The sequence below is a fragment of the Dermacentor variabilis genome, chromosome 6 (genome assembly GCF_050947875.1).
Source record: "Dermacentor variabilis isolate Ectoservices chromosome 6, ASM5094787v1, whole genome shotgun sequence".
NCBI classification, from domain to species: Eukaryota; Metazoa; Arthropoda; class Arachnida; order Ixodida; family Ixodidae; genus Dermacentor; species Dermacentor variabilis.
Window position 1 is genome coordinate 107881496 of NC_134573.1, and position 25615 is coordinate 107907110.

The 25615-nt window shown below is 43.4% G+C and overlaps 1 protein-coding gene across 1 annotated transcript in view; it reads right to left on the minus strand.

Annotated features, from left to right (window-relative positions):
• The window catches only part of LOC142585001 (glutamate receptor ionotropic, kainate 2-like), a 348423-nt gene that overhangs the window by 281035 nt on the left and 41773 nt on the right, over positions 1-25615 (minus strand). Inside the window, exon 2 of the mRNA XM_075695421.1 lies at positions 668-826. Within this exon, the coding sequence (XP_075551536.1) occupies positions 668-826 (159 nt within the window). The remainder of the gene's footprint in view (positions 1-667; positions 827-25615) is intronic.

Here is a 25615-nt window from a genome sequence, read left to right on the forward strand (position 1 = left end):
GGCTTTTCAGATTCTCCCACACGCTGAGTGATTCATAACTCGCGTCCAATTTTGGAACTTTTGGGACGGGAACGACTAGAAACAAGAACGCAGAATAGACGCTGCATACATGTACATACATAAATATGAAGTCGACCCGCGAAGCTTAATTTTGAGTGACAAAGGTGAAAGTTTTATGAAAGTGCTACTAATTGTTATAAGTGGGAAGGTCTCTGCGTGGCACGCTTCTGTCACGTCTTTCTTTCTTTTTCCTTTCTTGCTTTCTTTCTTTCTTTCTTTCTATCTTTCTTTCTTTCTTTTCTCTTCTTTAGCAGTGGGTTAGTATGGCCCATACCTAGAAAAATTCCTGCAAAGAGCTGCTGCTTTTTTCTGTTGTCCATATTTTACAAAAAGCACTTGCAAATACAGTAGCATGCAGGCGCCAATCTAGTTTTGCAGTTCTGCTTACAATTCACAGAAGACAGGCTCGCAAAAAGATGCAAGCTTGAAGTAATCAACTGCCATGATCGAAGATGGACTGCCGCTGGAACAAATGTTTGGGCAAGGAGACTTGTACCGACAAAGCAGCAAGTAATTTCCTCGTAGTGACTACAACGACATGCTTTGTTCAACCACTTTCGATGCTTTTCTACACAGTGCTACCTACTTTGGCAGTGTCCGTGCTTACCGGCTTTCGATGCATGGAAACTGTCCCTCGGCTTGAGTGTTTCCAGCAGAGGAAGCAATGTAGTTCTAGGCAGCACATCGTTGTTGAGGTTGACGCGTTCCACGGCATACGTGAAAGCTCGCTCGTCGTCTTCCGATAGTGCGGCGTCGAAGAGGCCTCCTGCGAATTGATAGGTGCGGTATTTGTGCGTGGTTTTTCTAGTCAGTCTATCGCAAAATGGGTAACTTACAACGCCCAAAGCATTACTTCTGAGTTCCCTGGAACCGCACAACTAAAACATTGACAAGCGTAAGACGAGAGACAGGGACGACTACGGACACGCTTGTTATTCTACTTAAAGCGAAACATCCGAATATATATGTACATGCATTGTTTTAAGCATAACGTTAAACGTGCTCGAGTCACCCATCGATTGAACCTGGATAGCACTGCTGAAGTCGTCTTACAGTCATTTTCTCCCGAGAGCAAGATGGTGGTTCCTTTTAAAATTAAGATGCGCACAAAGCACCGAAACAATGAAATGTTTTATTTGATTTCCTAAAATCAACCAACTTTTCATAAAAATACAGCAGAAATGAGTTGTTACTTCGGTTTCGAACTAATTTACTGCAGCAGTAGCATTCTTCCACTGTGAAGAAAGCAGTCTTACGTCACTTATATGTGGGATGGGGATTCCTAGTGAAAAAATTATTATGCCTCGTGACTCCCACATCCAATAATCCTGTATGAAGCGTAAGGGAAATTATGGGGAAGACAGGATTCTTTCCGTAGGCCACACTGCATTTAATCAAACCTGCACCAAAAAAATAACAGGGTAAAAAAGGAAACAATTCAAAACAAAGCACTAGGCAACTAAATGCATAATACTACTTTTGAGGGCGCTCATTCATAAACCTATGAAAATACAGCATAGCCAGTGCCCTAACCGCGTAAACTTTAGGACACTTCAATAAACCTTGCCAGAGCAGACAGGCACAAAAGGACGGGCATCAAAGGATATTATGATTGGTGTCGTAAGTGCTAAGCACCATTTACCAGAAAGAAGTCTCAGAAACATTCTGCAAAGGCGGGAGAAGCGGTGGCGAGAAAGAAAAACAATTGCCAATATTTTCTGGCTCCTTACAAAAAGAACAAATGTTAGTAGATAAACTAGGTGTATTCAAGCATCTCACAAATAAAAATTGATATTTCACTTCAGCCAGTAAGTATTCGACGTGATTTAGCACTCATATCATTTTTTAAAAAGTATGTTCATGCGGATGGGAAATCTTTACGGCTTCAAGTCGCACCTTTCACATCTCGCAGATTATATAACCACCTCAGCTTCACACGTATCTACGGGAACAAACATGCATTCAACTGGTCGGCGCTTCCTCGTACCATTCGATTCTTGAACACACTTCCTGATTTCATCGTCTCCGAGCCTAATCAAAATAAATTCCGCCAGCTCATCGGTTCATATTCCACCGCCTAACTTCAATAAAGTGCATGATGCTTTTTCTTCTTTTTCCAGTTATGTGCTCTTTTGTTTATGAGCTCATCATTTAGTTTATTATTCTTGTATTTTTTTGGTATTCTTTAGTATTTCTACTGGAGTGGCTACATTTCTTCATCGTTTATTGAAGGAACTGTATCGTTTGTCTTTTTCTAATATGTACATTACTGACCCTTTTATTTTGTATAATGTCTTCTTTCTTGTATAAGATGTGTATACATTTATGTATACGCATGTATACATAGCGGTTCTTGAAAAAAGATATCACTTTACTCTGGATACTTTAAATTAGGTCAGAATAAGATTTGGACGTTCCATCCGCAACTATAGAGGCACGCTGTAGTAGTGGAAGACACATAGCAGAATACAATTTCGGAAAGGCCTCACGTGAGTGTAAGTCATGTGACATACGATAAACAATACCAAGAGCAATACCAAGAGCAGTGCTGCTAGTATTGTCTATCGTATATAGCATATTGTTTAGCATATTTAGAGCGTCCAGAAAAGCTTACTGTTTTGTCGAAGTACACATGAAGATCTTTCATTTCATCAACCCTCGATAGTGAAGTGTCCCGAAGGGCGTATGGAAATTGTACAAGGTGTGATTTCCTTGTGTAATCTAAAAGCATGGTTTCAGAAGCATTTATTAGTACTTTGTTGTTTCCGCACCAGTTTTAGAACTGAAATTGTTTTTTTTTCTTTTTTTTTTCATTTGGCTTGGGGGGGGGGAGTCAATGCAATCGTGAACACTTGACAGTCCTAAATAGCTTTACGTTCTCGGTATATCGAAAGAATGGAGAGTATTGAATGGCTAACGAAATTTCATTTATGAGCAGCAGGAAGACAAGGGGGCCAAGAACTGATCCTTATGAAACTACGCTAATAGTGCCATAGTTAACAGAACTCTGTCCATTAATACCAATGAATCACGATCTATTGATTAAGTAATCTGATATTAGGGCAGTGATTAGAAAGGTATGTTGAATTGCATGAGCTTGTGAACGAGTTGCTCATGGCAAGCTACATGAAATGCTTTACATAGATCAAAGTAAAGAGCGCCTAGTTGGCTCCTACTATGCCACTTTCTTGGCCACTTGCATGGATGTCACTGTTCAATTTAGAAATGGCACTTCAGATGACCTATCTGCATTAAGTTAAGGAAGAGAGGCGGTGGTGGGGAACTTGCCGCAAGGTGTTGGAAAATCGAGTTCTTTCGATATTTTGCAGAGAGAACTCGGAAAGCGCATACTCCGCTTTGCAACGTATTTAGTGTGAGCAGATGAGTGCAAACTTGCATCGAAGAGCACATAAAGATTATTTATCTTGGATACCTTACCTAATAGTACAAAATAAATAGCTTAACAAAAAAACAAATGTTTACTGCTTAGAATAAAAAAAAAACAGCGCGATACAGGACGAGCGAGGGCAGAGCACAGGACAGAACACTGACTAGCAACCAAATGCTTTATTTGCAGAAGCAGCATATAAAGACATCACTGAAGGCGACATAAAGAACAGAAAAAGAAGGATAGGCGTTAGCCACGGAGATAATACAGTTTTTTGTTGATAGCGTGAGGGACGCAGAACTGACGCATGCGTCGCCACTTGTGAATATGCGAAATGCGTAAAAGATTTCCTGGGCGCTTTCCACTGTAATTTTCAATTATTTTGCACTTCATAAAGATCGGGGAGCAACCACACGTGTTACAGTGGGCAGTCAGATGACTGTGAGTGAGTGAGTGAGTGAATAAACTTTATTGTAGGTCCGGCGAGGACGCGAACTCGTCGCGCACCCGGCTAGTCCCACGTCGGGACCGGCAGGTCTAGCCCACCGGCCCAGTCGCGGGCACGCTGGACGGCCAGGATTTGCTTTTCTAGAGCGGGGCTACGCAAAAGCGAGTCCCACTCCTCCTTGATGAACTTGGGGTATGTCGACCCACACTCCCACAGCATGTGCGCTAGAGTGGAGGTATGGCCGCAGATGGGGCAGGCGTCGTCGCGATACACGTCCGGGTAAGCCTCGTGGAGAACGGACAGACACGGATACGTACTGGTCTGCAGAAGCCTAAGCGAAACGGCTTGCGCCCTATTCAACTTGGGGTGAGGGGGTGGAAAGACCCTTGTAGACATGTAGAAGAATTTAATAAGCTCGTTGTGAGTAGCGGTAGCGTCCCTGTGGCCGTAGAGAGGAGGGGAGTCGGTGCTTCTTGCAGAGGAAGCGCGGTCGGTGAGGTCACGCGCAGCCTCGTGAGCAGACTCATTGAGCTTCGGGGGAGCACCCTCGACCGACCCTACGTGAGCTGGAAACCAGTGGATTGAATGATGCGTGAGAGCATCTCGACTCGAGCTGCTAAGAAGACGAGCAGCTTGCTTGGCGATGCAACCCTTCTGAAAAGCCCTAACTGCTGTTTTGGAATCGCTATATATCTCGGATCCACGACCGTCTAGCAGGGCGAGGGCGATGGCGGCTTGCCAGGCGACACCGGGGTCTGAAGTGCGAATGGAGGCGCAGTTGGAAATCTTGCCGCTGGAGTAGACCACAACGATGGCAAAGGTCTTCCCATCGCTGTACTCCGCGGCGTCGACGAAGCCTGCTCTAATGTCTCGTTGCTTGATCTGTTTGAGGATGGCTGCTGCTCTGGCCTTGCGTCTGCCCTCGTTATGGACGGGATGGACGTTTCGGGGCACAGGGGCCACTTCGAACTTGTCTCGAATGCACCTGGGGATCGGGGTACTGACCATCGGGAATCCCGCAGGTTGGTAACCCAGCTCTTCGAGGATGTGTCTACCTGCCGCTGTGGTGCTCAAGCGAGTGAGTTGCGCGCGTTCTTGGGCTTCGGCAATCTCCTCGGCAGTGTTATGCACCCCCCAGCCTAAGGAGATCCTCGGTATGGGTCCTGATGGGTAGCCCGAGAGCCCTCTTGACCACTTTGCGGATGAAAGCGTTGAGTTTGTCTCGCTCCGCTCTGAGCCAGTTATGCATAGAAATTGTGTACGTAAAGTGACATAGTACGAATGCATTGATAAGCCTGAGGAGATTGTTTTCCTTCATTCCTCGGTGCCGGTTTGCTATTCTGCGAACGGTGCTTCAGCATACCCCAGGATTTGCCGTTGCACATCTGTCCGTCGATGGATTCGCAGAGCTCGTCCCACTGCTGCTGGCATAGCGTCTTGCAGTGGTTATCGATGACCTTGTTGAGCTCCGAGATCTTTTTTCGGAGTCTGCGATTGAGCCTTTGACCCTTCCATCGGCGGAGCAGGGAGTTTTTTGGCCTCGATCAGGCGGGCAAGTCTGCTGTCCATCCGCTCGACGTCGAGATCGGTTTCCACTTTCTTGGTAGCCGCGGAAGCGTCGGTCCGGACGCCTTCGCACCATTCTTTGAGGGTAGCGGGTGCCCTGGCTCTGCTGGGTTCTTCGCGAATCTTGCGAAAGTGGTCCCAATCGATGAACGTGAATTCCCTTTAGTGAAGCGGCATGCTCGCGCAGGTGATCGTTAATGCACCTCCCCGTTTGCCCAATAGAGCAACGTTTACAATCGAGCGGGATTTTATAGACGACTTGCATTGTACAGTCAATAAAGCCGCGAACATGCTTCTTATAGCAACCTTTACGTGCGACAGTACCTACTCTGTTGAATATTTTGCACAACCAACTCATTTGATTAGATACATTGCATACAAGCCTCACTCCTACTGACTGTGCAACGCAGGTCGTTTATAAAATCCCGCTCGATTGTAAACGTTGCTATATCGGGCAAATGGGTAGCTGCATTAAACATCGCCTGTGCGAGCATGCCGCTTCACTAATAGGAAACCCGTATATGGCTGCCCACTGTAACACGTGTGGTTGCACCCCGATCTTTAATAAGTGCGAAATAATCAGAAGATACAGTGAAAAGGCGTGCGCGGGAAATCTTTGAGGTTTTTGGCATATTCAGAAGTGGCGATGCATGCGCCAGTTCTGCGTCCCTCACGCTATCAACGAAAAACTGAATTATCTCCGTGGCTGACGCCTATCCCTATTTTTCTGTTCTTTGTGTCGCCTTCAGTGATGTCGTTATATGCAGCTTCGGCAAACAAAGCATTTGGTTGCTAGTTAGCGCTTTGTCCTGAGCTCTTTACTCGCTTGTCCGGTGAAGCGCTGTTTATGTTTTTTTTTATTCTAAAGATCAACCAACCAGCTCCTTTGAGCACACTGCAAATGCTTAATGCTTCGCATTTGAAAGTCACGACTTTGGTCTCAGTGGCATTAAACCTGATGTATCTTTTTCGTAACGTTTAGGGGAACAAAACGATTCGGACTGCAACATGGGGGAGTTATCAAATAAACACTATTTTTTAATATCTTCATAGCGTCGGCATGCGACAAAATATATTCAATCGATCAGTCGATCAATCAAGCAATCCTTTTTTTACCGTGCTTATGGACCACCCTGAGGCCTGAGTACTGGTGCACTCGTACAAGAAGAAAACAAAGTACCAGAGGTGAACAATAATAATTTTATTACTAATAACAGTATTAATAAATATATTGTTGATAATATTTGCATGTTCAGACCACAGCGTGATAAACTCCATGACAACATGATCTTGGCTGAGAAGTAGCAAGAGTGGAAGACAATATAAGGGACAGCGACCTTACGCATCTACTGCAGAAGTAACACCAGCTAATAGCGAACATACCACAACATCGGTGACACAACTGATTTTGCCAATGTTTTTCGCAGCTCTTAAGGCAATCCTATCTGCTTTGCCAGAAGCAAACAACCTACCAGAAGTAAAAGCCTTGTTGCCTCTCGAAGCACTGTTGTGTCAACCATCCGGGCCGAAACTGCGGCAGGCACTACATGAATAACCGCTACAAAAATGTCTCCATATTTCAGTGGAATGCCAACAGTCTTCGAAGAAAGTGCGCTGACTTTCGTAAACTGCTTGTACAATACAACTTCCCAATACTTTGCATTCAAGAGGCGGGAATCACTGACGACTTTCGCCTCTCGAATTATGTGATATATAAGACTTCTCGTCAAGGTGCTGTTAGCAGAGTGCTCCTGTGCGTCAGAAAGGACCTACCATCTTATCAAATTCAGTCCAGTGATTCAGACTTCCCGGAATTCATCGCATGTAAAGTATCCTTTGGCAAGCTCTGTATAACAGTGATTAATCTATATCTACAACCTTCAAATCGGATTTCAGTTGAAGCGCTAGTGGATATCTTCAAAATAGCTCATTCTAATGTATTTATATGTGGCGACTTCAACGCACACAACATCATCTGGGGCAGTGATCATTGTGATGCACGGGGTAATGTTATTGAGTGCGCCATAGATAAATGCAACTTGACTGTTTTAAACGATGGGTCGCCAACATTCCTTCGTGGATATAATTACTCAAGCTGCATAGATGTTACCCTGTGTTCACATGATCTAGTGAATCGTGTGGGATGGACAACAGATATGGAAACGCGCAGAAGTGATCATTTTCCCATCCTTGTTAACCACCCTAGCATGCACTATGATATCAGGCGTTACAGCAGACTAACCAACTGGCAAGCTTTTCGGTACCGCCTAACGGATCAAATTAACCAACATGCAACAGTGGAAAAATTTACAGAATTTTTGCAGGATAATATGAACATATGCACAAAGAAGGTCCCAATACCAAAAGATTATGCTGCAGTTGACGGAGAATATGAACACCTAAGAGCCATCCGACGCCGATCCGAAAGAGCTTACCGACGGAGCGGAAGTTTAGAAGCATACAGAAATGCTCAGAAAATACACATTGTAATGCGCAGACGAATGGCAAGCTTAGGCAAACGGCGCTGGCGTGATTTCTGCGGCACGCTGTCTCCTCACACGGCTGTCCCACGAATTTTTCTTGTAATTCGTTCTTTAAGCGGACCTGTAACACAAAGGTTCCCATTTCGTGCTCTCGCTGTAGCTCGGGACACGTGTGAAATAATAGTTGCAGATGAATTTTGTGAGCTTATTTCCAGATCTGCTTTTACGTCACAATGTGCGGAATTTGATATTTCAGTAGAGTTGGCTAAGCGAAAAATTACTGCTTGCTACTGGGCCCAACATCCTCAATTAGATCACACTTTCACATTAAGGGAGCTCCAATGTGCAATTGCATCATGTCGCCAAAAGTCCGCTGCTGGGCCAGACGGCATTACGTACAATATGCTAAGAAACCTCGGACCGACAGGTACAAATGCGCTCTTAGACATCTATAATAACTTATGGATAGAGGAAACTGTACCTGACTCTTGAAAAGTCGCTCGAATCATACCAATTTTAAAACCTGGTAAGACGCCCTTGTGCCTTGAATCCTTCCGCGCCGTTAGTTTGACAAGTTGTTTATGCAAAGTAATGGAGAAAATGATTGACGCGCGACTTCAATGGTGGTGTAATGAAACGAAGGTGTTGTCCAACTACTTAGTAGGTTTTAGAAAACATAGATGCACAATGGATGCAATATTAGATATAGTTACCTGTGTGGAGCACGAGCGTGCACGTGGAAACATGACTATAGCAGCATTCCTAGACATCAAGAGGGCATTTGACACCGTTAGTCACGTTCATGTTCTGCTAAGCATGTTGGAACTTGGTCTGTCTGGCAGGTCCTTGCGATGGATTTCTGAATTTTTATCAGGTCGCAAAATATTTGTTCAGACGGGTGAAGGAAAGAGTGCTGAACATATTGTCAAACAGGGAGTGCCACAGGGAAGCGTACTGAGCCCCTTCCTTTTTAACTGCGTCATGGCTGATTTAACGCGAAGACTGCCATCACAGTTAAAGTTTTCTCTGTATGCAGATGATGTGTGTATTTGGACATCTGGATCTAATGCTCAACTACTCCAGATGGCATTGCAAGACGGCATAAATATCATCAACCAATTTTTGAGAGAAAGAGGAATGGTACTATCACACGCAAAGACTGCTGTATTGCCCTTCACTCGGAGGCAGTTAAAAAATTTCACTCTTAATATGGAAGGACACCCTCTAATGATTGTCACGCAGCATCGATTTCTTGGCATAATACTTGATAGGCAGCTATCCTGGGCACCCCACTTAAAGAAACTCGAAAACGAGGTCAATGCCACAGTGACTGTACTTCGCAGACTTGCAGGCACATCATGGGGCGGATCAGTATCGTCCATGCTGACTGTTTACAATGCATTAATACGACAAAAAATTGCATATTCCGCGCCCATCTTACACGGACTTTCCCAAACGTCAGAAGAGAGACTTCAAAGACTTTTAGCTAGAGGACTACGCCTATGTCTAGGAGTTCCACGAGCGACTTCGAGTTCTCTTGTAATAGCTGACGCTCGCCAATCACCATTTCCAGTTATGCGAACTACAGAAACATGCCGGCATTATTTCCGTCTTCAAACCCAGCATAAAAACCACCCATTGGCTCTAGACATAATGAAACGAGATAGAAGTTATGTTCATATTGAAATTCAAGAAAATCTTCACATATTGCCAGGAAATGAATTTTGGAACTCAGAAATTGAATATCCTCCATGGCTGCTTACAGTTCCAAAAATCGAATTGTCAGTAGAAGGAATATTCAGCAAAGGAGACATGTTCATTCAAGCTGCTCAACAACTAGCACTATACCAGATATATATGCGGTATTCAGGATACACACACGTCTATACAGACGGCTCCAGTACAGCAACCTCTTCAACTTCATCATTCATTATACCGCACCTCAACAAACAAGAATCATTTAAGTTATCTCGTGCGACTTCGTCCACAACGGCTGAACTGTTCGCAATCCTATGTGCGGTAAAATTTATATTGTCAGTAACAGAAGCGCAAAATTGGGTAATTTTCAGCGATTCACAGGCGGCTCTATCATCACTCTGCAGCACAAAGGGGAAAACATTCAGCGACAGTATCATATATGAAACACTTAAAAACCTCACAAAGGCAAGCGAAGCGAAACATGCAATAGCATTCCAGTGGATACCAGGGCATTGCAACATTCCTGGCAACACAGCAGCCGATGAAGCAGCACGACAAGCGCACCTGAAAGATGATACGGCTCCGCTCCCAATATCAAAAAATGAATTACGCTGCATTATAAGGACAACGTCTTTCAACATGCCTAGAAACACTTGGTTTGACCAGAATTCTAAGAGCTCTGACTTATATCATATTGATCCATTTATTGAATTCAAATTTTCATTGTCATTAGATAGAACTATGGAAACGCTTATTCATCGATTAAGGCTAGGCACTGCCTACATAAAGCATTTCTTACACAGAATTGGCCGAGCGGAAACCCCCGAATGTGATTGTGGATTTGTAGATGAAGATATATATCACCTCCTTCTAGATTGCCCACATCACGATACACCAAGATGCCGACTTAAATCAGCGCTAAGTAAATTAGACCGCAGACCTTTCAGTTTAAGGAAACTTTTGGGCCCTTGGCCAACAACGGCCTTGCAGAAGAGCGCTTTAAAAGCACTAAAGACTTTTTTGGAAGACAGCGGCATCGTTGGACGTTATTAGTGCTTTCATTGTTCTGTTCATTTGAATGTCACTCTATCTATCCATCTGTTTGGGAATTATGTTATGTTGACTGCTTTGTTGTGACTGTATGTGCTAATATATTTACACGATGTATATACCACCCGCTGACTTGACAATGTGTTATTAGGCGACGGTATAGTTTGTACTTTTGAGACTTTCGACTACATAAGTGTGGAGACATTTGCCATGTATATTGTACTGTATGTACACGCTGACCCGCTGATTAGAAAATGTGCTATTAGGTGACAGTATCGTATGTACTTTTGAGACTTTCGACTACATAAGTGTGGAGACATGTAGAACCCTCAATGATGTATGACGGAACCACCCAAGAGACTTTCGACTACATAAGAGTGGAGACATGTAGAACCCTCAATGATGTATGACGGAACCACCCAAGAGACAAGGAGTAGCCGGCGCCTTAAATTGCGCGCCAACATCTCCTTATATCATATCAATAAAAAAAAAATAAATAAAAAAAATAAAGAAAAGCGTGAGAAAATGCTCTTCCACTAAAATGTTCGTGGCTTATGCACGAAAGTAATGGTCATTTTTCTTGCGTTCATCCCATTACAGCTTTAACTGAAACCTGCTTCCGTCCCGAAAGAGCCTCTACAGCGCATTTTCCTTCTTACTATGATGTATTTCTTAGTCATTATTCCTGATGACAGCAAAAAGGTGACGGCCTCCCTCTCGCTGTTCATTGTTCGATAGAATCTGTCCGTTCCCTTAATCTAGAATGGGGTCATGACGCTGATTGGATACACATGCGCCTTCCAGCGATGAGCTGCTGTTAACTGGTGCTTCCTATGCAAGCACTGCACGTAACTACTGTAGCATTTGATCCTAGCTGGCATAGATTGAAACAATCATAATTTATCATAGCAACCAGAAAGTGTTAATTAATGGCAATTTATTGTATGTAGTACCATTTCTCTCGTGCGCCAGTGCCAAGACCCTCAGGTTGTTGCTGGGCACGTTAATAAAATTAATTGATCGGTCAATTGATTGATGATGATGATGAGAGAGACAGAGAGAAAAAACTGTACTTTGATGAGCCACGGAGATGATGACGATGATCATAACCATTCTTATTGCCTCTCACTGCCAGCACTAAACCGGCCATAGAATACTGAGCCATTATAACACTTTATTGAAGAGTGTTGTCTACAGGCAACATACCAGAAAAAAAAAAAACTTCCTTGCATAGTTTAGGTATTCAGTACGAGGATTCTGGCAATTTTTTTGTGTGTTTGAGAAGCAGGAAGCATAATTTATTTTTTATTTGAGAGAGGGAAAACTGTATGATGAAGAACAATTTTAGCACGCGAATCGATTTATTTTGACAGCGAAATCCAAAGAGAGGGAGCGGTGCAAGTTCATCGGCTGCAGTGATGTCGCAGACATGAAGTAAAACAAGTGTATTTTGCTCTTAGGGTTCACATAGGGCAGGCGCTCTCTGAAAATTTAATTTGAAGCTGTAGGTGGCTTGGCGTGAAGCCCGCTTCCTGTTTTCCGCCTGGTGTTTTTCCCATATTGCTGAGAAAGTTCGCGCAAATTACTTATTTATTTTTCTTGAATATATAAGCTGATTCTTAATTTCAGACATTTTGATGGAGAACAATCACATTTTGATATTTATGTGTGCGGTCAATAAAGGGATAAGGCTTTGTTCGTGAGCACAATACTTTTCACAACACATTGTCATTGTTCTTTTCCAACCTTTGTGCTACTGCATAGCTTAACGTCTTGTTCACGTCTTGTTTCTCATGTTTTATTTTTATTTTGTGATTCCCTAGCTTATTGTTGTGTACACACTGTTCTTACAATATATTTTTTTCTTTGTATTCACTCTGATTTTTTGCTAATATTCTTCTAGAGTTTTGTTTTCTGTTTTTTAACGTATTCTTGCACCCGCACCATGGCCTAACTAACTAAACGAATAAATGATGGCAGGTTAAATATTTGTTTAATTGATTATACTATCAGTAATTCTCGCGTTGTCGCATTTTCTTGTGCGTCCCGACAAGTTTGTTCCGTCCCTAGATCTAAACGCCTTTGTGCAAACTTTCCCGCAGAGCTCTTCTCCAGCGACATCAACGAATCGCCTCGTTTCGCAGTCGAGTGTGGTGACTACAAGACTTCATACAATTTCTTGTCCACAATCGAATAGTCACTTGTTACCAACAAAGTTGATCTTGATTTCCAAGTTGAGAAGTTCACGGTGCTTATTTTGAGCGGCATCCGCAAATTCATTCCCCAGTAGAAGTTTTAACAGTCTCAATATCTAAGTTGTTTTCTACCTATGCTAACAACAACTTTAAGACTAAAAATCCTATTATCCAAAAAACTAAAACTTTCTCAGTGAAGGAAACAATTGTGTTTGTTTAGGTTTCTCTGCAATCTCCGCTACATAAATTGGATCACGAATCACGTATTTTACTTCTGTTGAAGAGTGCCTTGGACCTGCTGGCAGACCCCTGAAACTATATTCGCAAGAGCTCTAGTACATGCGGAGAACATTTTCACCTGTTCAACAATAGCGGAGCAAAAGTCCAAGTGCCTGTCAACTGTTTTTTTAGGCTTCACATTTCTATGCAGTTATCTGTCAGCAGCATACGGCACTTCTTATATATGTCGTTGTTTTCTAAATATAAGGTGTTGAGGAATTTTTGACGCCTTTAATTGACTCCGGCAACATTGTCCTTTAATGAAAAGCCCATCAGCAAATGGCCTTAGGGGTTCCAAAGTGGCTCCACCCTGTGGCCCAACTAGCGTCTCCTCAGGCATTGTAAAGCCTATCGGCACTTTCTTGGCCCCAGGATTAGCATCTGTTTTTAATAAGTGTTCAATGCTTTTACTTTCCTCGCGTGTAGAGAAGTGCTCGCGTTTTTTTTGTTCTTTTCGTTATTTAATTCTGACTGCGAAACTTATGCGTCGAATTTTTGTCCCATCTCTCTTAACTGTGTCACATCTATAACATTTCAATTTCCTATTCACAACATTTTTTAGGGTGAAGAGCCCTTTGCTTCCGAATCAGCATGGATGTCTCTTTTGTAGCTCAACTATGCCAAAGCTCGGTAGCTTCGTCTCCACACCGGCACTTTAGCGGGGACAAATTGACTTGTTTTACTCCTAGCAGGGCAAACCTCTTCACGTGGCCAGCAACTCACTGTGCCTGCAGGATTAGGCTTACGCTCTTCGGTGTTGGCTCTTCAGTTGTCGATCTCTTGATAGAGCACGTTTCTTAAAATCAATGGCAAAATGTGTTCTGTATAAAACGCAACCAGCGGTGTCCCCCAAAGCTCCCTATTAGAGGACCACTCGTGTTCCTCAATTTCGTCAAAGACGTTTTTTCCACTAATACGAAACTCCTCTGTACTTCTATATGCCGGTGCTATCACTACCTCTGGAGAAATTTGCACGGTTGATTTTGCTAAAAGTAAAATTATTGCTTTCAACAAGAAGTATTGCTTGCTCTTTGTTCTGTAGAGTCTGTTCCATTGTTGAAGGGTTTTGACCTAAATGATCTTCGTGAGCCCTATGGCGCTCCCTCATGCTTTTGTGCTCACACTAAATGTGTTGCAACGTCGGGTCGGCACTCACTGAGATCGGTTTGCAGACTATCAAGAGAAGTTTCTCCTACACCTTTCTTTAGGGTTGTACAGAACAATTTGCCTTGCTTAAGGTGAATGCGCTTTGGTAGTCTCAAATAGATATTATAACTTAAAAGTGACGTCTAAGAAAGAGTTTAGATAAATTTTCTAGCCATATACTTTCATCAATTGACTAACACCAGCATTTGACTTTGTTCTAACTCTGTTACACTACCATCACTATCACCACTTTGTTATTGAAGCAATCACGCTGACATTATTTCTGTTCAAACTCATTCATGGTATGCTCGCCACCCCTGAACTCCTCACTTACACTACGCTTCAAATTCCGCGTAAGGTTACGACGGACAATAGACTTTTCCACGTTGCTACCTGCCAAGGCCACCACTAAATTGTGCAAATAATGCTTATACCCCTGATTTTTCAGATCTTCATATTTTTCATGAGTCACTGTCATTATTTTTTTCCGAGCTTTGAAGCATTATAGCTTAGTACGTACAGCTTTCCGGTATTGTTTAAGTTTATTTGTCCTTCCTTTCGTTGTGAACTTAACTCGCGTTTTTCAGTGTAATGTATTCCTTTTGATAATATTCATGTTATATATAATGGTTACTTTCCCTTGTAATAAAGCTCCTTTGTTCTCCGTTTTTGTTTATCTTCTCTCTTGTTTTTTTTTACGTACACTAAACTACATGCAGTTATCGCTTTACTTAACTTTTGTTACTGCACCCATGCGCCGAAATTCAGATATTGTGGTTGTTCCTGTTGAATATTGGAATATAAAAGCGGACATATAGCCAAACTAAAGCTTAAGGGCAGAACGTGGCGTCTGGAAGCGTTAGAGAAGAGTGAAATGAATTTTACAAAATCACGGCAATAAACAGAGCTAGTGTAAAGATGTTCGCTTTTCACACCTGTCCGGTTTGAATCGAGAACAACTGCACCGACAAAGTAATTAAAAGGTTTGCAATTCCATTTTCGGGGATTCCCTTTCTGTAGCTGGTCCAAGCGCGATAAAAAAAAAACTGCCTCGGACAGAGCACTTCTTCAGACTTATAGGCGACGCAGAACTCGCTTTTCAAGTGCTACTGTAGCACGACCATTTCTATAAAAAGTAAATGAAAGTCAGGTAGGAAAACACTCTCTGGTTGTAGTCTTGTGGGAGCCATACATAGCAGATTTTAGCATACTTTATACAAGCCAATAAGCCTTACTGGGCCAAGTATTTGGTGAAAAATAAAAGCAACAGATACCAAAATGCAGCAAACCAGACGCTAAAGAGCATGCAATCTACCTTAGTATATACAATGGACCCAGGTAGCTGACGAAGTACAACAAGCATTTTTTTATATTTCATATAAACCAAACTTCATAGCAGTACCAAGACATATGAGTATCAATATATTTCCTTCGCAGTTGAGAAAAAATACAGTTAGGACACAATTAATGCAACTAATCAAGTGTATATGAAATTAGGCTTCGGTACCGGCCTGTGTAAAATTATTGTCATAATTTATTAGCTTTGCTTTTATAGCTGTTTACATTAAGCAACTTATGAAATAATTGACAACTATTTTTGCATATTTTATTAGCAATTAGCTTTAGCCTCTTCATTATGGAATTTTCTCGATATATGTAGTTTCATCAGCATTTTAGAAGACCAGGCAAAGTGAAATTTTGATACATAGGTTATTCAAGAACACCTAAAGAAAAACATTGACTTGCTTGAGTGTTCGAAACATATACTACATGCATATGCAATAGCAGGTTGCAAACTTCTTTATTTAGTTGAGAGCGGTTTGGATCAGAGAGCAAACGGGTATGGACGATAGTTAATTGACATCAAGAGGAAAAAATGGAGCTGGGCAGGTCATGTAATGCGCCGGTTAGATAACTGCTGGACCATTAGGGTTACAGAATGGGTACCAAGAGAAGGAAAATGCAATCGAGGACGACAAGAAACTAGGTGAAGCGATGAAATTAGGAAATTCCCGCGCGCTAGCTTGAATCGGTTGGCGCAGGTCAGGGGTAATTGGAGATCGCAGGGAGGGGCCTTCGTCCTGCAGTGGACATAAAACAGAATGATGATGATGATGATGATGATTTATTTCGTTACTGTTATCATCAAAATGCTCGCACAGGGTGTAAACATCTACAAAATAATACATTGTAGAATGAATCAAAAGGTGACATCAAATGACATGAATCTATGCAGTTAAAAACCTTGCACTTATATCGGTGCAGTCATTTTAATCACAAAAACTCGCCATCAAATAGAGGAGTAGTAATTTACGCATAAACTGCACCCCTAAAAATTAAACGAAGTTATGAGATTTTACGTGCAAAAGCCATGATCTGATTATGAGGTGCGCCGTAGTGGGGGATTCCGGAATAATGTTCAGCACCTGGGGTGCTTTTCCGTGCACCTAAATCTAACTACACGGGTGTTTCCGCATTTCGCCCCCATCGAAACGCCGCCGCCATGGCCGGGATATGACCCCGCGAACTCGCGCATAGCAAACCAACACCATATGCCCTAAGCAACTACGGCAGGTGCCCTTTACCCCTATACACCTCAGTGAGATATATTGAGATTTCGCCTTTATCGAATCGACACCGCGTTGGCCACAAAAAAACTCCATTATTTTCCATTCCAACGCCTTGGAAATATAAGGTAAAACTAACTCGCGTGCCTGTGATGTTATTATTTGTTCCGCCATTATCATAATCATCATCATCATCAGCTGCAGCAGCTGCAGCCTGGTTACGCCCACTGCAGGGCAAAGGCCTCTCCCATACTTCTCCATCTAGCCCGGTCATGTACTAATTTTGGCCATGTCGCCCCTGCAAGCTTCTTAATCTCATCCGCCCACCTAACTTTCTGCAAGCCCCCTGCTACGCTTCCCTTTCCTTGGAATCCAGCCCGTAACCCTAGATGACCATCGGTTATCTTTCCTCCTCATTACATGTCCAGACCATGCCCCCCCCCCCCCCCATTTATTTTTCTTGATTTCAACTATGATGTCATTAACTCGCGTTCGTTCCCTAACCCAATCTCTTCTTTTCTCATGCCTTAACGCTACACCCATAATTCTTGTTTCCATAGCTCGTTGCGTCGTCCTCAATTTAAGTATAACCCTTTTCGTAAGCCTCCAGGTTTCTGCCCCATACGTGAGTACTGGTAAGACACAGCTGTTATATACTTTTCTCTTGAGAGATAGTGGCAACCTGCTGTTCATGATTTGAGAATGCCTGCCAAAGGCACCCCAGCCCATTCTTATTCTTCTGATTGTTTCAGTCTCGTGATCCGGATCCGCCGTCACTACCTGCCCTAAGTAGATGCATTCCCTTACCACTTCCAGTGCCTCGCTACCTATCCTGAACTGCTGTTCGCTTCCGAGACTGTTAAACATTACTTTAGTTTTCTGCAGATTAATATTAGACTCACGCTTTACCTTTGCCTCTCTAGGTCAGTGATTATGCATTGCAATTGGTCTCCTGAGTTACTAAGCAAGCCAATATCACCAACGAATCGCAAGTTACTAAGGTATTCTCCATTAACTCTTTCTAATCCAGGTCCATGAATACCTCCTGTAAACACGATGTGAATAGCATTGGAGAGATCGTATCTCCCTGCCTGACGCCTTTCTATATTGGAATTTCGTTGCTTTCTTTATGGAGGACTACGGTGGCTGTGGAGCTGCTATATATATCTTTCAGTATTTTTATATACGGCTCGTTTACACCCTGATTCCGTAACGTCTCCATGACCTCTGAGATTTCGACTGAATCAAACGCTTTCTCGTAATCAATGAAAGCTATATATGAGGGTTGGTTATATTCCGCACATTTCTCTATCACCTGATTGATAGGGTGAATATGGTCTATTGTTGAGTAGCCTTTACGGAATCATGTCTGCTCCTTTGGTTGACAGAAGTCTAAGGTGTTCATGATTCGATTTGCGATTACCTTAGTAAATACTTTGTAGGCAATGGACAGTAAGCTGATCGGTCTATAATTTTTCAAATATTTCGCGTCCCCTTCCTTATGGATTAGGATTAGGTTAGCGTTCTTCCAATATTACAGTGCGCTCGAGGTCATGAGGCATTGCGGATACAGGGTAGCCAGCTTTTCTAGAACAATATGGCCATCATCCTTCAACAAACCTGCTGTTACCTGATCCTCGCCAGCTGCCTTCCCCCTTTGCATAGCTCCCAATGCTGTCTTTACTTCTTCTGGCGTTATCTGTGGGATTTCAAGTTCCTCTAGACAATTATCTCTTCCATTGTCGTCGTGGGTGCCACAGGTACTGTATAAATCTCTGTAGAACTTCTCAGCCACTTGAACTATCTCATCCATATTATCTCATCCATCTGACATTATACGACGACTTAATCAAATAAACGGAATTTCCATATTAGATATCCAATAAATGAAATGCCGAAATAACAGTGGGCGATTGGGCTGTATATTTATTTCATTGCTTGCTTATTTCTGTTTTTGCTTAAACTAGCGTTTTCCTAGGGACAACCACAGAAAGTGCCTCAGTGTGGCAGAAGAAAAATAAAGATCAGCACTTGCACCGTGCTAAGCTAAGGTAGAATATGTAGTTATTCTCATAAAAGCGTAGACGCTTCCGGGAACTTCATTCTGCATCTTAATGTTCTCGAAGATTGCAATGTGGGCTTGTTGGTAATGCATCTTCAATGAGAGTACGGTAGCGCGTTTAAAAGACGGGACAAGAGAAGACACATAGGGACACACACAGCGCTGTGTGTTTCTGTATGTGTCTTCTTTTGTCCCGTATTTTAATCGCGCTACCATACTCCCCTTGAAGATGCATCTTAATGGGACAAAAAGAATTGGTTCCCATTTTTCAATTTTCCCTATTGGTTTCTTTTGTGTATTTAACAGAAAACCTGCTTTTCTCATTCAAGTCTTTGCAGTGCGCAGTTCTCCTGAAAAGCAGAACTCCTTTCGCGGGCAGAAGAAATATTTTTGTATTTTATGTTTAAATAAAGAAGAAGAACAACGTTTACGTAGTGGAAACGTAATTGAAAACACACGAGCACATATAAAAGTCACTTATTGGTAGAGTATTAAGGTGCGGTGAAACTTGTAGCATGTCTTCTAATGTTGTTAACCGTGTTACCTTTTGAAGTAGTCTGATTCACCTGTCAGAGCAGTACATGCGGTTTTATCAGGCGGACAGAAAATACTGCACACATTATTGGGTATATAAGTACACACAAGTTACTCGGACTTCGGTAGAGCTTTTTTTGCTGCGAAGCCGTGAAGACTGAAGCGGACCGTGATGATAACCATTCTGAATTTAAACACAGCAAGTCTGCTATATGAATCTTGGCACAGAGCTTCCCGACCGATCTTCACCTTTTGAGATGTGCCTTCAACATGTTTAACACAGCAATGGCGTGTGTCTTAACATGCCAATTAGTCGTGGCAGGCGCGACTCTCTGAACGGGACTTCGTGAGCCAATTGGCGACCCTCGACCAGGCCCAGTGAGCCGCAATAGCCGGTGGGGCCCTGGAAGAGGGGCTCCACCCGCAGTAAGCAAGCACAATCATAACTTCAATAAGCTTGTTTCTCTCTCTCTTAACACAGGTGCCCCGTAACGTTTAAATTTACGCTTGAACTACCATTGCACTACGAGAGCACTGCTTGCCATTACGGACCCATTTTTCTTTAATGCAGTAAAGTTTCTGCAACTACGTTCAAGGTTGTACGGTGAAATGGTTTCGTGGTTAGTTTATTTGTTAGGCTAATGAAGTTTTGTGTCATGAGCATTTGCGCGAAAACTCATGCCCAATAAAGCAGGAAGCACGACGCACTTGAACAACTTGGAACACTTGGCGTTTGCAGATCAAATTGTCAGTGAATTTCTTTTTCAGGTATAGCCGTCAGTCTTTGTGCATTTGCATTGTCCCGTCCGTTGGAGGAGGTCCGGCGCGATGCAGAAATGATGCAGCTAAACTGCTTAACGCGGCAAATCAACAAGCGCTGAATCATCGTTCTGAACCAAGCGCTATTCCAACTTACTCTGTCAGAAAGCTTTATGCAGTCAGTGAACGTTCATCAAGTCAAAAGGCATAGGAGAAAACATTGAAGTGCGTTGAGTGCGCCGAAAATGCGACAGCGCGTTGCATCGACAGCAGAGAGAGAGGAAGCCTGATTTGAAAACAACACAGACTTTCTTGAAATGTCAGGAAACATTCCTCCCGGTGTTTTCTCTCCCTCTAAATTAAACTACGATCTCCTTTTTTATTACAGATGCCGGTGTTCTCAGCACAAGATAACAGCGTCGGAGTGCCACCAATATACCGGCGCCAAAAAAACTGTTCCTGCCTGTCTGCTGCCGAGAAGATCTAGCCTCAAGGCTTTGATTTAATTTATATGAAGCGTCACTACGTAAACTAGGGCCCTATAACGTAGAACTACTCCAATCTGTTTCAATTCCAATCTCCTGACGTCCAATTGGCGTAACTGCCAACACAAGCATCGGGTGGTGACCCACCAGTGTTGTCTGAATCGACCAATCAAACGCTCTCCTCGTTAATAGGCGGTCACTTTCGTTTCCTTTAAAAACGAATAACATCGCATACACTGAGCAGTTTCTCTTATATAACTGGCTGACGAAAGTCGTAGAGCACGCTCAAGTGGAGTGGGATTCGATGGGGCGGAGCCAGTGCACTGAAAATGGATAACCGCATGAAGAGAGTGGTGCCGGCGTCTGCGATTATTCCGCTTTCCCTTACTGGGCTTGAGGTAGCTGGCCGACAATCGCGGCGGCATGAAATGAACGGTTAAGAATACCGCTAAAACGGATCCTCGGCAAAGAAGAGTAGGCAGAACGAGGTCGTAAACGTGCCAAAAGTGTTCGATAACGTTACACGGCCGCGCAAAAGTTTGATTGTTCGCTAATAAACCTATACTCGCCGACAGGTGTGAGCAGCCGGTGCCCGAGTGGTCGGCGGAAGCCATCTTTTATTCTTTTCTGAACGGCACAGCCTGCAGCTATTGAGAAAAAATCAAGTTTTGTTTGGCATATTAATGCATCTTTAACGCATACACGTCACTTTGCGGGGAGTATTCGGAGTTTTGTGACGTAGTGTGACAGGCGGATGAAATGGGTGCAGACCGAAAACTTTTGACCAATAGCCGAGGGCTAATCGCGAATACGCGTCGAAGCTGAAATAACTATTTTTCCTTTCGTTCGCTCAAACTACGCATAATCAGTGTGTACACGTCATATCAGCTGGGGAGCTATCGCGGTTTGCGTGATGGCGCGTGACAGATAGGTTAAGTGCGGATGGTCCAAAACAGTTTTTGACCAATCATGGAGGGCTGATTGCAGAATTGGAATAGAAAAGTTTGGAATAGTTTTACGTTACAGCGCCCTAGCTTTACGTTACAGGCACCCTAATCACGGCCGGAGGCACGTTTCCGTTGCAGTGTCAGTCACAGGAGCGATTTCCAGGAGTGAATCACAGGAGTGATTTCCCCTTGCCAGGGAGCCGCCAAATTACAGTGGTGGCCACTTAATTATGTAGGTACGTCTGCTTAATTAGCACACACCGGGACACTGACAAATGAACACAGAACGGACACAGACGACATGCGACGGCCACAGTATGCCTAAATGTGGGTACACGTTCAGTAAAGAGAAAGAAAAGCCAGGCGTACGCAAAAAGAAGGGCCTTCTGCCTTCGGTGCACGTATGCACCATTGCCTTATACGTATGAACGTATAAGGCAATGACAATAGCGGTAATGCTACAAGGCGGTTTCGGAGGCCAACCACAAGAGAGAACAGGGAACCTTGTGTGCTAAACACGTAATTCTATTTTGCTGCTACTGAGTGACTCCCGGTTATGTTCCTGCGACAGTTTCGCCGTCACGACCATAGGTTCTAAGGTAAGAAGAGGTCTTTCTGTGAGACAGCTGTGCTTGTTGTTGTAACAACGGATTCCTATTTTTTTTATTTGTTGCTGTTGTTTCCATTGTTGTTGTCGTCATCGTTGTCGCTGTTGGTTTTGTTCTTGCAAATCTAACGTCTAGCTATTAGGCAAAGGCTAAGCGCGACAGTTCGGAAGAGAGAAAACTGCTTACAATAACACGCGTGACCCGCGACAGAAATTCCTGTTTATTCACTGGCTGTTACCATCGTTTCAAGGCTGCCATGCAGATGTGCCTTATAGACAGATTTGTACACGTTATAGAAAGAAAAGTAACTCACTGCAATCAAAATTAATTACTTCAAAAAATTTATTGATTAGCTTATATATTACAGCCGCACAAAATTAACTAAGCAATTACCCAAAAGTAATGCGATAGTTTCACATCACTTTCTGCCCTACCTTTATTAACATGGCACAAATACAATGGCCATGCTGGCTCTCTCAGTGCGTCCTCTGCAGCCTTCACTCGTTCTTTATTTTAACTAAGATTTGTTTTTCAAATTATCTTGGATAAGCTTCCCTCATTTTCTTATGAGGACATCTGGCAAAGACTCTGAAAACTCGCTCGATGTGTGCGCTGGAGAGAAGGGCTGTGTTATAACGTACGAACAGTTCGCTCTTAAGATAGGATGTGCTAATACACCACCATTTCGATACATCGAATACGCGCTGTATCGGTTCGCTAGCTGCACTACATGCGAAACGACAAGAAGCATTCAGTGCTTTGTCTGGTCTGGCTCAAAATAGCGTTGTGGTTAGGTTGCGCTGCTTGACAACCTGCAGCAGAATTATCTTACACATGCGTGCCTGCAACAACTTTTTGTTCCCAGTAAGGTCAGTTGTAGAGCGTACAAAAGCCTCAACCATTTCTTTTGCATTCCTAAGAATGCAAGAAGACTGCAATTTAGAATGCAATTTAGACTCAAAAATGCTATTCGTGGCGTACAATTGCTAAAATATGTCTATATATAAATCACGTATATACCGAACAGAAAGAAACAAGGCTTTTGACGGCCAAGATATTCTGTCCATATCGTAGAAGTAGTACACTGCACTACGCGAACACTAGAGCAGCAGCTTTAACCGTCGATGAAGGTGGCTTAAAGGTGCATCCAGGAGAGAGAGAGAAAGTGGAGGAGTATATAGAGTAATTTATTACACATAGAAGAAAATCTGAGGGGCCGGACTTCTAAGACCGGTGTGCAAATCTGAAATCGTGCTATGTTCAGGGGATCGAGGCGTAGCTAGAAGACGCTGATTGTGGGAGGGACGTAATCCACGCGCATGTTTTCATCAAAGAGCAACAATTTTTTCAGGACGCGAAACAGCGCTCGCTCCCGCGTTCCAGCAAAGTCACGGTGGTCACTTAAGTCCGCTCGTGGAGAACGGGAGGAAGATCACGGTGCGCTGACCGCACAGGCTCGCCGCTTCAAGGCCATCCGGACTCTTCTATCGCAAGCCATTTCTATAGACGCGTGAATGATTGCGCTCGTTTCCGTTACCGGCGCTTACATCTACAGATTTGGAAGCAGTCGCACTAACACTTCGTGGGCTCGTGGCAGCCGCGGGAGGCGGCAAGACAGCCCGTTTCATCTTGCTCAGCGTCACAGGCAGCGTCCTTCCTCGTATACCTTGACGCACTAAAGCCCAGTGAACCACTGAAGATTTGTCTTAGCATGCTTCCAGCACTTTAGATCGCATTCAGTTGGATTTTTTTATTTATTTATTTATTTATTTATTTATTTATTTATTTATTTATTTATTTATTTATTTTTGACAGCGGAAGGCACGTAGCTGGAACAGTTCGGAAATATTGCCCGCACGGCCTCTGACAACAAAACGGACCATTTCGGCTTGTCTAGAAGAGCTTCATCCCCTTGTTCGCTCAAATAGCGCCTCTTCTGAATGTCACTCTCCGACAAGTGCTACTCGCAAACATATTAGCGAGGCATTAGCTCTCGATTTTCCCTTGCGACCATCGATTTTTCCTTGCGACCACTTGTGACCGCATCGAATCGCATGTGCAGGATGCGTTGTCACTGCTGCAATTCAGCACGACACCTCGCCATCCACAAATGGCACGAATTTAGAGATCCTGTCCTTGTAGGAACGTGACAAGCGAACAAAACCACGACACTCTGCTGGTCGCTGCACATCGTGGCCAAACTAATCCGAGCTTTAACTCCCAAGGCGACCTGCGCACGCACCAATGCACACCACATGCGAGCGACGGATTTGGTGGGACCGGCGGATGTCTTCTCAGGGATACTGCTTGCAGCTCGTTTCAGGGGCAGCGTGGCAGGTAAATTGAGCAGCATTAAGAAATTTCTGATGCTAAATTGTCCACCGCTTCCATTTATAACATTATAGATTGCTGTCTGATACAATATGACGACGTACTGTACGATATTCAACTTTTTGTGTATCGCGCCCATATGAAAGCATGCAAATGATGGAAACGCGCCTGCACGGCCATCTGTCTTGCTGTGATGAAAACTGCATTTGCGCCTCACCCAACCATAACGCTATCGCGCCAGCCGCGTGTGCTGTCGCCGTCGGGCCGATTCTCCTCCTACAACACTTATTTCTCTGTGGTTTTCATTCTTTCCAACACCGTACAGTTTCAGCCACATTTAGATGCTCAAGGCTGAAAGATGTAGGTGGTTAAATGCAATTGGTTACTGAAAAAAGTGATTGAATTACAGTGAACGTTACCGGCTAAACAACGTAATCGTTAAATTACAAGGTTAGAAAAAAATACGTAATTGATGTCAAGTAATCAATTACGTGGAAGTTGTTACGCCTATAATAAGGCAACGCGCTCAAACGATAGAAAAAAAATCTACTTAACAATAAGCAGCGAAATGACTGACTTTTTGTTTGTGTCAGGACACTGATAACGACATCAAACTCAGATGATCGTAAGTTGCTGCTTTTCGTCTCTATAAGCGCAGCTTTAAATACGGAGGAAAAGAAGGTTGTCGTGACTGCCTCCTTTTTTTCGATCTGCAATTGATTATAATGTCATACTCCACAAAGCTTCAATATGACTGGGCGCGCCAAACAAATTTCTGAACACTAGTTTGCAAACCGTAGCCACATTCCTGATGCATCTAGAGGCTGCGTCACGCACTCAAGCTTATTGTTAATTTGAACACTTTTAGCGCCGGAGATGGAGCGACGCGGCAAAGTACTGTCAACAAGTTAACATTGCACCCGCCATGCTATACCTCAGTGGCTAGGCAGCTGCGCAGTTTAGCCCAATGTTGCCTGTTTGATCCCGGCCGCTGTGACCGCGTTCTGTT